At 36.8% G+C, this 14904-nt stretch overlaps 1 protein-coding gene across 9 annotated transcripts in view; it reads left to right on the top strand.

Moving 5' to 3' along the window:
- The window catches only part of CCDC138 (coiled-coil domain containing 138), a 111095-nt gene extending 96191 nt beyond the window's left edge, over nucleotides 1-14904 (top strand). For 8 of the 9 annotated variants that reach the window (XM_077914849.1, XM_077914847.1, XM_077914848.1 and 5 more), the window contains 2 exons: nucleotides 12473-12611; nucleotides 14410-14904. In XM_077914849.1, the coding sequence (XP_077770975.1) occupies nucleotides 12473-12611; nucleotides 14410-14575 (305 nt within the window). In that variant the 3' untranslated portion in view covers nucleotides 14576-14904. Of the gene's footprint in view, nucleotides 1-12472; nucleotides 12612-14409 lie in introns of those variants that run through there. The other variant, XM_077914854.1, reaches the window with a different exon arrangement.

The raw sequence follows: 14904 nt of genomic DNA, 5'->3' as shown, positions 1-14904 counted from the left end.
TCCAGAATGAAGAAGTAGAGGGAGGAACAGGGATTTGAGCAGACTAGGAACTTTGCTTGGGATTGTTCTGTTCTGAAGAGAGACTGTCTCTGGACTAGCACTTCTCCCACTTAGGCACCTGACAAACTCCTACTTGTCTTTCAAGTAGTAGGTCATCTTCAGTGTGTTTTACAACCTGCCTTGTTCCATAAAGGAATGAAGGTAGACTTGGAAAAAACTAAAGAGGGTAATTGATGTAGAATTGTTTTCAAAAGATTGCCTATGTATATCCTTCTTACTGTTGCTTGTTTACTTTTTAAGAATTTATTGACCTTTATTCAGTACAAGGGTGGGCAGCTGACATTTTTTGGTTGATACTGAATGTCACAATGTTACAACTTTTGAAGATTTATTTATTTTAGAGAGAGAAAAAGAGTGGGCAAGTAGGGGGAGGGGAGTGGGGAGGAGGGGGAGGAAGAGGGAATGAATCTCAAGTGGACTCCACACTAAACGTGGAGCCTGTTCCAGGGCTTGATCTCAGGACCCTGAGATCATGACCTGAGCTGAAATCAAGAGCTGGCTGCTTAACTGAGCTATTCAGGCACCCCAGCTTTTAACTTTTGAATCATCAGAAGTAGAAATACAAAAAGCCATACTATCTAAAAATTCTATATTTTGTCCCATGTAATAACATGTTAATATATATATCTGAGAGTTGAGAGTTTGCTTTTAAAATAATTTTATTCTAATTACCACTTTGCCTTAGAATTCTGAAAAGAAAAAAAAAAGAATTCTGAAAAGATTAAAATAACTGCTATCTGGAAAATACAGACTTAGATTCTTAGCATATGAACTACATAAAGTATTCTAATCAGTTAACAACAGGTTGATGTCTAACATGCAGAGACATAATCATTACCAAAAAGTGTACTGAACTGCTGACAGCACATACTTTTTAAAACATATAACCACTTTTGAATTGGCAGATCTTGAATAAATAATTCTCTTGAGAAATTTCAGTGATTGACTTTTAAATTAATAAGAATGTATTTATTTTAAGTTGCCCACTAATACAGTATTTTGTCAGATATTAGTGTAATGTTGGTACAGGGAGTTTTTATGCCACTTTCCCCTGACTATTGAAAGTAATGGGTAACTGAGATTGAAGACTTAAGTACTGCCCACCAAGCTTGTGAACTGCAAATTTACATGAAATACTGTGACTCAAGAAAGCATTGGAAATAATTGTTTTCAAGAGATAATTTAATTTAGTCCTTTGTGGCAAACATTATGGGCTGGCTTCCCCATCACCATTCTCATCTCTTTCTCCTTCCCTTGCTCTCAGCCCTCTTGCTGGCAGGAATGTCCACATGTGTCCTGCATGTGAGGTTGGAAATCCACTGAGAGGTTCAGAGACACTTTATGTTTTGATTTTCTGGTAAGAGGGGACAGATGATAAGTACTATTCTTACTTGACTCCCTTCTTTTGCCTTGTTGTCTAGAGCCTTTTGACCATGAATTACACATGAAGAAACAGAGAGTCTGAATTTGGGTTTTCGATGACACTGTCTTGTACCTGAACCAGTTACAGGAAGTGCCTCCTTTTAAGAGAGAACCAAGAATCTGTTTGATTAAGCCACTATAAATTGGACTTTCTGTTACATTTCCAACCGAACCAACATATACTTCCACATCATAATTGAAGTTAGTTTTATTTTACCCTATAAAAATTCTATTTTCTTTAAAGTCTTTCTTTGGAAGGTAAAATTGTATAGGTTTATCATTTTAAAATTCAAATAAAGACAGGTGTCAGCAAGATGGTAGACTAGGATGCTCCAGGCTCTCATTCTTTCACAGAAACATCAAATTAACAACTATAGACTGACTAAATTAACTTTATAGGAGCTCTGAAAACTAGTCAAAGATCTGTAACAGTCAACCTAATGCACATTCAAAAAAAGCCTTATTCAAAACATTAAGAAATTTTGTTACTTTTTAATTGTCTTTACACCACCCCACCCCTGGTGTGGTACAGGGCAGATGGGAGAGGGTGGCTCATTCCTGTTCCTTCTTTGAGACAGAAAAGACAGTAGAACTAGTATGCAATATTCTGGCCTTTCTGGGTGGTCCAAAGGATTGGGTTCTTCTCTCTTGCCTGACTCAGAGCACAGACTGGGACATATGCAAATAGTTTGGATCTGACTGAAGGCGAGAAAGGCAGTGGTAAGTACCATGGCGCTTGAAAGCTGCACGGGAGTATAGACTTGCAGATGCCTGGGACAAGAAATTATGGACAGAAGAGTACAGTACAACATCTGAGGTCTTGAGAATAAGCTGGGGTAAGACTCTGGGAAATTAAGACCTATAAAATCAGCCAGGGGGAAATTAGAAAAGAAGAAGCACATTCATAGGCCCAGATAGGACTTATGCCTATAAAAGACCCGAGAAGACCTTAGGCCTTAGGCCTGGCACTGTTCCCAAAGGCTCAAGTTACTGCTAATTAATGAAGAAGATCTTTCATCCTAGTCTGCAAAGACTAGGAAAGGTGGCTGTTTTTCAAATGATAAATTTTCAGAAAAAAAAAAAAAAATCACAAGGCATACAAAGAAACTGAGAACATGGCCATTCAAAGAAACAAAATAAATCTTGAAAAATATCCCCAAAGAAACATGCAGTACACTCATTCAGCAAAGACTTTAAAGCAACTATCTTAAATACACTCAAAGAGCTAAAAGAAGACCAAAGAACCAAAAGAAATCAGGAAAATTATATATGAAAAAGTGAGAATTTGAACAAAGAGCAAAAATTATCAAGAACCAAATAGAAATTCTGGAGCTGAAAAATACAGTAACTGAATTTTAAAAACACTAGAGAAGTTCAACATCAGATTCATAGATTCATACAGGGACAAGAAAGAATGAACTTAAAGCCAGGACATTTGAAGTTATCAAGACGGAGGAGCAAAAAAGAAAGAATGAAGAAAATGGAACAGATCAGAGCCTAAAGGACTTATGGGACATCATCAAGCAGATTAATATGCACATTTTGGTAGTCCCAGAAGAAGAGACAGAGAAGGGGGCAGAATAATCTGCCTCTTCGATAATCTACTTAAAGATATAATGGCTGAAAATTTACCAATGTGAGGAAAGACATAGTTTTACAAATCTAAGAAGCTCACCAAATTCCAAAGCTCAGTGAACCTCAGGAAGAGCCCAAAGAGCCCACAGAGAAGATACATGATAATTAAACTCCAAAAGTCAAAGATAGAATCTTGAAAGCAGCAAGGGAAAATGTGGTATATACATAACGAGGAATATTATTCAGCCTTAAAAAGGAAGGAAATTTTGGTACCTGCTCCACCTCAAATGAACCTGGAGGACATTATGCTAAGTGAAATAAACCAGATACAAAAAGACAATTTTTTTTTTAAAGGTTTTATTTATTGGGGCACCTGGGTGGCTCAGTGGTTGAACATCTGCCTTTGGCTCAGGTCGTGATCCCGGGGTCCTGGGATACAGTCCCACATCAGGCTCCCCCCGGGGAGCCTGCTTCTTCCTCTGCCTATGTCTCTGCCTCTCTCTGTGTGTCTGTCATGAATAAAAATAAATAAATTCTGAATAAATAAATTTAAAAATTAAAAAAATAAAGATTTATTTTTGAGAGTGAGAGATAGCAAAAGTAAGAGAGAGCACAAGTGGGAGGGAGGAGTAGGCTCCCCACTAGGCAGGGAGCCTGATGTGGGGCCCAATCCAGGACCCTGGGATCATGACCTCAGCCAAAGGCAGATGCTGAACCATTGAGCTGCCCAGGGGCCCCCCAAAAGACAAATCTTATATGATTCCACTTATGTGAGATACTTAGAATAGTCAGATCTACAAAGAAAGAAAGTAGAATGTTGGCTGCCAGGATCTAGAGGGACAGATGGAAGTGGGTGTTAGTGTTTAATGGGTACAGTTTCTTTTAGAGAACATGGGAAATTTCTGGAGATGGATGGTTGCACAACAATGTGAATGTACTTAATACTAACAAACAGTACACCTAAAAATGGTTAAAATGTAAGGGTTTGAGGGTTTTTTGCATATTTAACCACAGTTTAGAAACTAAATATAAATAAGCTTTTAGAGCTAAAAAAAAAAAAAAGAGACCAAAAAGAAATGTAGAAAGCATGTTTTTTTAAAACATCACCATATAAACTTCATCATTTAGTAATCACCATCATTAAATATTATTTCAGATACTTTTCTGTAGTTGTACATACGAAAATATTGAGTGGATAAACATGAAAAATACTGTTACAGAAATGGGATTTATTATACATTACTTAATGAAAATTATTTTTAAAAACATTTTATTTATTCATGAGACACACAGACAGAGATACAGGCAGAGGGAGAAGCAGACTCCCTGTGGGGAGCTCAATGCGGGACTCGATCCCAGGCCCCAGGATCACAAACTGAGCCAAAGGCAGATGCTCAACCACTGAGCCACCCAGGCGTCCCATGAAATCTATTTTTTTTTCAAGTTTTTATTTAAATTCCAGTTAGCCTACGGAAATCTATTTAACAGGAAAAATGAAATGGATTTGAATTACAAATGCTAAATGAACAAAGAAGGATGAAGATTGAAAGAGCCCAATAGTGACTCAGGAAAATTTGCCTCAGAATATTCAACAGCAAGATATACCCTAAACTTCAAAGATAAAAGTCATTAGCCACCTAAGCAAAAGAGTAAATTAACAGGAAAAATAAAATGGATTTGAATTACAAATATTTTATATCAAATTCCTTCTGTTAAGAAAAGGTAAAAAGCATTGAGTCTCTCTTTTTCTTTTTTTTATTGTAAAATAATATAAGAAAATTCACCATAGTAGTCACTTTAAAAAATTAATTAACTGGTTAATTTAGAGAGAGAGCATGAATAAGCAGGGGGAGGGGCAGAGGGAAAGAGAGAGGCAGAGAATCCCAAGCAGACTCCATGATGAGCTTGGAGCCCAATACAGGGCTTGATCCCACAACCCAAGAGATCATGACTTGAGCCAAAATCATGAGTCAGATACTCAACCAACCAAGCTACATAGGCACCCCTACCATATTAGTCATTTTTAAGTGTATCCTGTCTTTTAAGTATTGTTTTCAGTTTTAGCCGTTTATTGGCTCCCAGCCAGGAAAGATGAAGACAGCCGCACTGTGCACTTTCCATCTCTCCTTCTTCCACTTCCCTTTCATTATCACAGTTCATTCTGTTCTGTGACCACAATTTGCACATGTGCTTCATACTGGTTTTCTTACTACTTAAATTAGTTTTACATTCAGTTATATTAAGTGCTCAGGAATAGTTCTTTTACTGTGACTTCTGCATTTTTCTGTGTTATTTTTTTTTAAGATTTTATTTATTTATTCATGAGAATACACAGAGGAAAGAGAGAGAGAGGCAGAGACACAGGCAGAGGGAGAAGCAGGCTCCATGCAGGGAGCCTGACATGGGTCTCGATCCCGGGTCTCCAGGATCACTCCCTGGGCTGAAGGCGGCACTAAACCGCTGAGCCCCCCGGGCTGCCCTGTGTTCTTATTTTTGAATAATCACTTAATTGCTCCCTCCCCCATGTGTATCCTACACCCCTCCTCCCCAGTTTAGGAAGTGCTTGTGGGTGCTGAGTCATTTCATGTTTGAAAATGATGGCCTTTTTGTACTTACCAAGATCGTGCCTGAGTATATATAGTAGGTTTAGAGCTCCCTTTCTTTTGTTCAAAATTTTGTAAACTATACTTTTACTGTTGCAGAGAAGTGAAAGGATAGCCTGATTTTTTCCCTGTTAGTGATAATTTACTCTTTTGCTTAGGTGGCTAATGACTTTTATCTTGGAAGTTTAGGGTATATCTTGCTGTTGAATATTCTGAGGCAAATTTTCCTGAGTCACTATTGGGCTCTTTCAATCTTCATCCTTCTTTGTTCATTTAGCATTTCATATATATATATATTTGATCCCTTAACACAGGTTTGAACTGTGCCTACCTGCTTCTGTGTGGGTTTTTTTCCCTATAAATACAATATAGCACTGTAATTCTTTATAGATTTTGGATACTAGCCCTTTATCTGATATATCATTTGCAAATATCTTCTCCTATTCCTTAGGCTGCCTTTTAGTTTTACTGTTTCCTTTGCTGTGCAAAAGCATTTTATTCTGATAAGGTCCTAATAGTTCATTTATGCTTTTGTTCCCTTTCTCTCCAGCAACATGTCTAGTAAGAAGTTGCTGGCGCCAAGGTCAAAGAAGTTGTTGCCTGTGTTCTCTTCTAGGATTTTGATGGTTTCCTATCTCACATTTAGGTCTTTCATCCATTTTGAGTTTATCTTTGTGCATGGTGTAAGAAAGTGGTCTAGTTTCATTCTTTTGCATGTCATGGTCCAGTTTTCCCAACACCATTTGTTGAAGAGACTGTCTTTTTTCCATTGGATATTCTTTCCTACTTTGTCGAAGATTAGTTGACCAGAGAGTTGTGGGTCCATTTCTGGGTTCTATTCTGTTTCCCTGATCTATGTGTCTGTTTTAGTACCAGTACTATACTATCTGGGTGATCACAGCTTTGCGACATATCTTGAAATCTGGCAGTGTGATGCTTCCAGCTTTGATTTTCTTTTTCAAGACTGCTTTAGCTATTTGGGGTCTTTTATGGTTCCATAAATTTTAGGATTGTTTGTTCTAGCTCTGTGAAAAATGCTGGTGGTATTTTGATAGAGATTGCATTAAATGTGTAGATTGCTTTGGGTAGCATAGACTTTTTAGCAATGTTTGTTCTTCCAATCCATGAACATGGAATGTTTTCCCATTTCTTTGTGTCCTCTTCAGCTTCTTTCATCCATGTTCTATAGTTTTCAGAGTACAGATCTTTTATCTCTTTGGTTAGGTTTATTCCTAGGTATCTTACGGTTTTTGGTGCAGTTGTTGATGGGATTGATTCCTTGATTTCGTCTTCTACTGCTTTGCTATTGATGTATAGAAATGGCAACAAATTTCTGTACATTGATTTTATATCTAGCGACTTTGCTGAATTAATGTATTACTTGTAGCAGTATTTTGGTGGAATCTTTTTGGGTTTTCTACATATTGTCTGCAAATAGTGAAAATTTTACTCTTTCTTTGCTGATTTTGATGCCATTTATTTATTTATTTATTTATTTATTTATTTATTATCTATCTGTTTTAAAGATTTTTAATTTATTTATTAATGAGAGAGAGAGAGAGAGAGAGTGAGGCAGAAACACAGGCAGAGTGAGAAACAGGCTCCACGCTGGGAGCCCGATGTGGGACTGGATCCTGGGACCCCAGGATCACGCCCTGGGCCGAAGGCAGGCGCTAAATCGCTGAGCCATCCAGGTGTCCCAGATGCCTTTTATTTCTTTTTGTTGTCTTGATTGCTGAGGCTAAGACTTCTAGTACTATGTTGAATGGTAATAGTGAGAGTGGGCATTCCTGTCATGTTCCTGGTCTTAGGAGAAAAGCTCTCAGTTTTTTCCCAGTTGAAGATGATATTAGTTGTGGGTCTTTCATATATGGCCTGTATGATACTGAGATATGTTCCATCTGTAGCTGCTTTGTTGAAGGTTTTTATAAAGAATAGATGCTGTAGAGCAGCCCTGGTGGCTCAGCGGTTTAGCGCCGCCTTCAGCCCAGGGTGTGATCCTGGAGACCCAGGATCGAGTCCCACGACAGGCTCCCTGCATGGAGCCTGCTTCTCCCTCTGCCTGTGTCTCTGCCTCTCTCTTTCTCTCTCTCCTCTCCGTGTTTCTCATGAATAAATAAATAAAATCTTTAAAAAAAAATAGATGCTGTATTTTATCAAGGGCTTTTGTGCATCCATTGAGAGGATCATATGGTCCTTATCCCTTCTTTTATTACTATAGTGCATCAGTGATTTGTGTATATTGAACCACCGCTGCAACTCAGGAATAAATCCCACTTGATCCTGGTGAATAATTCTTTTAATTCCTTATGATTTTCTTAACATTTTTTTCACTAGCTTACTTTATTGTAGAATATAACATATGATATACAAAATATTTAATAATCAACTATTTGTTACTGGTAGGACTTCTGGTCAGTGGTAGGCTGTTAGTAGTTTTGGGGACTCAGAAGTTATACACAGATTTTTGATTGTGTGTGTGTGGAGGGGGGTCACCACTTGTAACCCATACATTGTTCAGGATAAACTAATATCAAGAATACAAATTATCCTTATTTTCTTGATGGTCTTCCATATTTTGATTTCTTTCTAATTATTTCTTTACATGATTTTCATTTGTATTGTTTGTGATTATCTGAAATTTCTATAATAATCTAATTTTCAGTTATATCACTTCAGTTTTGTGATTTATCAGGGTTTTTTGGTTATTTTTTTAAGTTGGCTCCATGTCCAGCAGGGAGCCCAATGTGGGGCTTGAACTCACGACCCTGAGAGCAGGAGAGTTGGATGCTTAAATGACTGAACTACCCAGGTGCCCTAAATATTTGGTTTTTGATGGTGGATTTTAAATTGTCTTTCTTTTTAAAATCCTGTTCTTTATCATCTTTTCTTATTTTATTGACTAGCCATGTTTTTATTAGGTTAATATATACCTCAAAACTCTTATGGAAAACTATTGTTTTTTGAGTTGTGTTTTCTATTAATTACACTTGACTGTTTTGTGTGTGCTATATTCCTTTCTTATTGATTAATTGACTGATTGATCAATGTAATATGTATGCCAGATTGCCATGCTGTTTCTAATCAATCTTGTTCTTGCTTGGACCTCCTTGTCCAGACTTTCTGTTTGTCTTCATAGAGGGTGTGGGACACTCTCTTCTTACCACCATAGTCAAGTCCAGTTTTCTTTTCTTCCTTCTGACCTATAGTTTAAAAGCTATTTTCCTTAATATATATGTTTTTTTCTGTGTCCCATGGGTGTAGCAATAACATGCTGTTAGATTCTCAGGACTATATTCTTCTGAGATTTGACTAAGTATCCTGTTCCCATAGAGAAATTCTTTCGGGTTTGGACTGGTTCCCTAGTACAGTGTGTACTCAGGAACATTATTTTCCACTGCCCCCCTGGCAACCCCTTTTCTTTGTTTCCCAGTCAGAAGTTGAAAAAGTAACAGCAGCTGTTTTGTTTGTTCCTCTTCAGGTTTAGGGTTATTAGTGAGAATTCCCAAGATTTTGTCAACCCCGATATGTGATATGGAAAAAAGGTGGTTAAGCTGGGCTAGGACCCTGGCTACACTCCCAACTCTTCTCCACTCTAGAATTTTGTGTTTATATCCTAGAACATTGGCCACCAATGTTTGTGACCTTGACTTCTGCCCCCTTTTTGGTTGTTGTAGTTAAGGGGTTTGCTTTTGTTTTTGTTTTGCTCTTCTTTACTATTCGGTGTTTTTTTGTTTTTGTTTTTTGTTTTTGTCTTACAATTTTTGATCCTTATGACTAGGTATTAGGGGAGAAAAATTCTATCAGGCATTTTTACCTTTCCATTTTAATGTAGAAATAGTGAAGACATGCTGAGTAATTTATCCAGTGTTACATGAATTTTAGAAGACAAGTCATTTGCCCTATTAGACCTTCAATATTTTCCACTCTCATACTAGCTACCTTTATTCAAATTGAAGTTTTTCTAGGCTTAAAAAATATAATGAATTTGAACATTGGAGTAGTGAAAAAATGTTAAAACTGCAGTTTTGGTCTTAAAGTTAACCCTAACCCAATGCATATAAGAATTTCAGGATTTCCCTTCTCTCTATATCTTTCTCATAGGTTTAAAGGGGAGGTTGGAAATTAAACCAGTGAACCTTTTTTACTTCTAAAAGACCTTTACAAGCTTCCCTTTTTAAATATGCTGATATATTAAAGTTTTTGGTTGGTCTTGGCTTTTTTCCATTATAAAGGTCATACACAAAGTTTATTTTTATTTCAATGGATTCTTGTCTCACATTTAGATCATTCAACCATCTTGAGTGTATCTTTGTGTATGGTGTAATGGTCCAGTTTCATTCTTCAGCATGTGGCTGTCCAATTTTCCCAACACCATTTGTTGAAGAGACTATCCTTTTTCCATTGGATATTCTTTCCTGCTTTGTCGAATATTAATTGACCATATTGTTGAGGGTCCATTTTTGGGTTCTCTCTTCTGTTGCATTGATCTATATGTCTGTTTTTGTGCCAGTACTATACTGTCTTGATGACAAGTATTTGTCACAAATTTGTAATATTGTGTATTACAAAGCTGTATTATGAAGCTTTGTCACAGCTTTGTAATACAGCTTTAAGTCTGGAATTGTGATGCGCCCAGCTTTGGTTTTCTTTTTCAACATGCCTCTGGCTATTCAGCGTCCCTTTTCTGGTTCCATATAAATCTTAAGATTATTTCTTCCAACTTTGTGAAGTCCATGGTATTTTGATGGGGATTGCATTAAATGTAGCATAGGCATTTTAACAGTATTTATTCTTCCAGTCCATGAGCATGGAATGTTTTTCCATCTCTTTGTGTCTTCCTCAGTTTCTTTCAGAAGTGCTTTGTAGTTTTTGGAGTACAGATCCTTGACCTCTTTGGTTAGGTTTATTCCTAGGTATCTTAATGTTTTTGGTGTGATTGTAAATGGAATTGATTCCTTAATTTCTCTTTCTTCTGTCTCATTTTTTTTTTTAAAGATTCTATTTATTCATGAGAGACAGGGGTGGGGGGTGCAGAGACATAGGCAGAGGGAGAAGCAGGCTCCATGCAGGGAGCCTGACATAGGACTCGCTTCCGGGACCCCGGGACCACACCCTGGGCCGAAAGCAAGCGCTAAACCACTGAGCCACCCAGGCATCCCTGTCTCATTGTTACTGTATAGAAATGCCACTGATCTCTGTGCATTGATTTTGTATCCTGCCACATTGCTGAATTGCTGTATGAGTTCTAGCAATCTTGGGGTGGATTCCTTTGGGTTTTTTTTTTTTTTTAATTTTTTTTTTTTTTTTTTTTTTTAATTTATGATAGTCACAGAGAGAGAGAGAGAGGCAGAGACATAGGCAGAGGGAGAAGCAGGCTCCATGCACCGGGAGCCCGACGTGGGATTCGATCCCGGGTCTCCAGGATCGCGCCCTGGGCCAAAGGCAGGCGCCAAACCGCTGCGCCACCCAGGGATCCCCCTTTGGGTTTTTTATATACAGTATCATGTCATCTGCAAAGAGGGAGAATTTGACTTCTTATATACAGTATCATGTCATCTGCAAAGAGGGAGAATTTGACTTCCTTGCCAATTTGAATGCCTTTTATTTATTTCTGTTTTCTGATTGCTGAGGCTAGGACTTCTAGTACTGCTGTGTTGAATAATAGTGGTGAGAGTGGACATCCCTGTCGTGTTCCTGATCTTAGGGGAAAGGCTCTCAGTTTTTCCTCATTGAGAATGATATTCGCTGTGGGCTTTTCATAAATGGGTTTTATGATATTGAGAGATGTTCCCTCTATCCCTACACTTTGAAGAGTTTTAATCAGAAATAGATGCTGTATTTTGAACTCATAACCACCTTAACAGATCTTTTAGTTTTCACTATTGCAAACTTTACTGTGGCCCTAATTATCAAACCTGTGCATACATTCGATTCAGACACAGTCTCAGAGGCAGGATTGCTGAATCAAAGGATATCCCCACTTACATTGCTTTTTTTTTTTTCTTACATTGCTTTTGATACAAATTTGCCAAATTCCAATTATTTTATTTCTACTGAGGTTGAATATTTTTCCTGTATTTATTCCATCATGATTGCTTGTTTGTGCTCTTTGCTCATTACTGAAAATATTAGATCAATCTTTTTCTTACTGATTTATAAGAGCTTTTTTTAATAGTATCAATCTCCTGGCAAATATATTACAAGGGAATTTCTTCCCAATCCCTCTGCCTCGAGTTTGACATTTCCCTTTGTTTTTTTAGGGCTTTTGCCTTTTAAGTTTTGTAGTTGTTTTTTATACAGACCTTACATAGACATTAAAATTTTTTATTTTGTAAAATTTTTGTCTTTTATAAATCTTTTCATCCTTTGGCTTCTGTGCTTAAAAAGTTATTGCCCAGCTATTGATTATGTGAATTGTCACTCAAATGAAATTCTTAAATGTAGAATATTTTTTAAAAAATGCTATCCCCAAAGTATTTTTTATTGTTAATTATTTTTAAACTCAGCTTACTATTATGAACTTCTTGAAGAATGACCTCCCCACGTTCTTTCAAACATGAGATTTCTGCTACATAATACCTACTGGAGGTTGGATCTTTGGTTTGCCTTGTTCCACAACAGCCATTAGAGATTTTCTTTTTTCAAATGACTGTATTGTTGCCCCAAAGTTTAAGTATGAAAGAATGAAAGTCCAAATCAGTACTTGATGAACCACATGGTACCAGTACCACATAGTTCTGGTTTATTTTGTTATCACTTTCCCTTCCAGCTACTTTGTAACAGTAAAGCCCTGGTGTTTTGTTTTGCAGAGTCCCTGCAGCCCTTCTTGGAAGCCTGTAGCAACACTTTGTTTTTCCGTACTTGCTCTGTGCTGCTCCGAACGCCTAAACTTGACCTTCAGATTCTAGAAAAGCTCAGTATTATCCTGCAGAAGCTTTCCAAAATCAAGTAAGGATTTTTTTATTTCCAATATTTTTTTATTGAAAAACATATTATTGTGAAGATTTAGGCCTTTCTGAATCCTATACTGGTTCAACGTTATTAAGTAACGGTTTCCAATAAATGTAGAATCTTGAGATTCTTGAACTATTAATGCATGTCTAAGATACATACTCAGTGATAGATGAGAATCAGAGTGTCTGTCTAGGCATGTCTTGTTTCTGTAGTTCATTTTTGCTAAGTAAACTTTAGGAACCATAGAGGATGCAGAAGTAAGCAGTTTTTAGCAACCAAGTGGTAGTATCAGAGTGAATTATTACACACTGATACACTGAAGTACCACAGATAAAAATAAAAATATATCAGATCCTATTGACATACTGAAATGAATTTGGGGAATGAGAATGAAGCAGGCAGAAGAGATTTAAAATAATGTTGGTAACTGGTTTTATTTTAGGAAATAATTATGGGCTTATTATGCCACTAATTTGGATTTCATTGTAAGAACCAAGGGCTTTCTTTTTATATTTCCTCTTCTTTCCCCTGATGCAAACATTGGTATAACCAGTTTTTAAATTATAAATAAAGGACACAGATTTTAAGCTTTATTTTCCTGATCCTGGTATAGTCTAGCTATACCAGTTTATAGTTTCTTTGGAGGTGGATTAAACGCCTGTCTCATGTTGTAACAGTAAAATTTCGGTTTTGGTTCAGCTCCTCTGCCCCTGCCCTACCTTTCCTCTCACCTGTGATTTGCATGGTCATGAACTTAGATATGTTACCAGGCCTCAGTATACTTGAATAGTAAGTATAATACATCTTAAAATTATCTGTAGTTGTGTGATAGAAGGTCCATATGATCTGCTTGGTGCCTAGCACACAATACCACACCACAGTACGTTATTGTCAAACTCTAACCTCATACTCAGCAGGTTTTGGACTGGTATCAGTTAAACTTACCAATTCATCGTCTTCCTTTGCTTGCAGACTGACTGTACCATGGTTGTCTTAATTTATAGTCTGTAAATTCTCAGGAAGAGCTGTTTTAGTTTACCTGTGCTGTCACGAAGCTGCAGTAACGTTATTTAGGTTTAATTTGGTCTTAGGTCTTAGTTCATGGGATTTTTTTATGCAGTCCCAACTTGCAACTGTACCCTATTCCTGCTGTGTGTTATAGCTTATGTTCATTTTAGCCAGAGATAAGAGCTGAAACAAAGCCCCTGCAGGAGGGCTGGGAACAGCTGATGTGCAAGCAGGTCTTCAAGTAAAGCTTTAAAACCACAGAGATGTGAATCCTTTTGTATTAAGTGGGTGGTTACTTAGGTTATTTAATAATCTCTTTCAAGAGGTAAACATATGGAGACAGGGAAATAAATGTGTTTCAGATGTTATTAGAACTAATTGAAAATGAAATTACTGATTATTAGAAGGAGGATGGTTGAAAAGATATTTTGTAGCTAAGTCAAAAGGTAATCCAATACTCTGCTGCTTAAAATAAGATGATCAAGTGTTTTACTCTTTTTAGCTGTGAGGAAAAATTCTCAAGCATTTTGATGGTGATGAGGTTGCAGATTTAAGTATTATAAAGCATATTTTGGTTTTCCTTGAATACTTTTCCACTTTAGGCTTATCTCCTAAAACCAGTTTTGTCTGTCTCAGCATATTAATCCTTTAGTTACCTATGTTCTGCACTGTGTTGAAACCAGGTGCTGTTTGCCCATATTTACAAATAGATGACCTCTCCTTGTCATTTCAGACAAACTCCTTAAGAGTGTCCGACTAAGTCAATATACTCATTCTCTTACAGGAGTAATAAGAAGCTCTTTGAACTTTTTACTATTCATCTGATGCTTCAAGAATTACAAAGGACAACACATCCAGAGCATGCCTTTCTCTGTATCAACCTAAATTCCACTCTGTTCAATTTGGGTTTGACAAAATGCAACTCCTTGGCCTCCAATGCAAGCCATTAGATTAGCTGATTATTATTTTATATATATTATATGTGTGTTGCTTATTTGTAAGATTGTAAAAATTACTAAACTACAAGTCCACCAAGTAAGTTACCAGTAGCATCATTTATCATGAAAAATAGATTTTTTTTTTAACTTTTAAAATGAAATCTATAGAAGCTATGGAATTTTTGAACTCTTTCAGTTCAACTAAGGTAGTACTCACTAATGTACAAAATGGAATTTTCAGAATTAATGACATTGGGGTTACTTTTTGTAAGAATGTTTTAGGAAAGTTTTTTAAATTATGTGATTATTTGGAATAAAATCGGTGTTTGTGTGGGAAAGAA

Source organism: Canis aureus, chromosome 11 (assembly GCF_053574225.1).
Source record: "Canis aureus isolate CA01 chromosome 11, VMU_Caureus_v.1.0, whole genome shotgun sequence".
Lineage (NCBI taxonomy): Eukaryota > Metazoa > Chordata > Mammalia > Carnivora > Canidae > Canis > Canis aureus.
The sequence above is the reverse complement of the archived record's forward strand: the minus strand, read 5'-3'. Positions and strand labels throughout refer to the sequence as shown.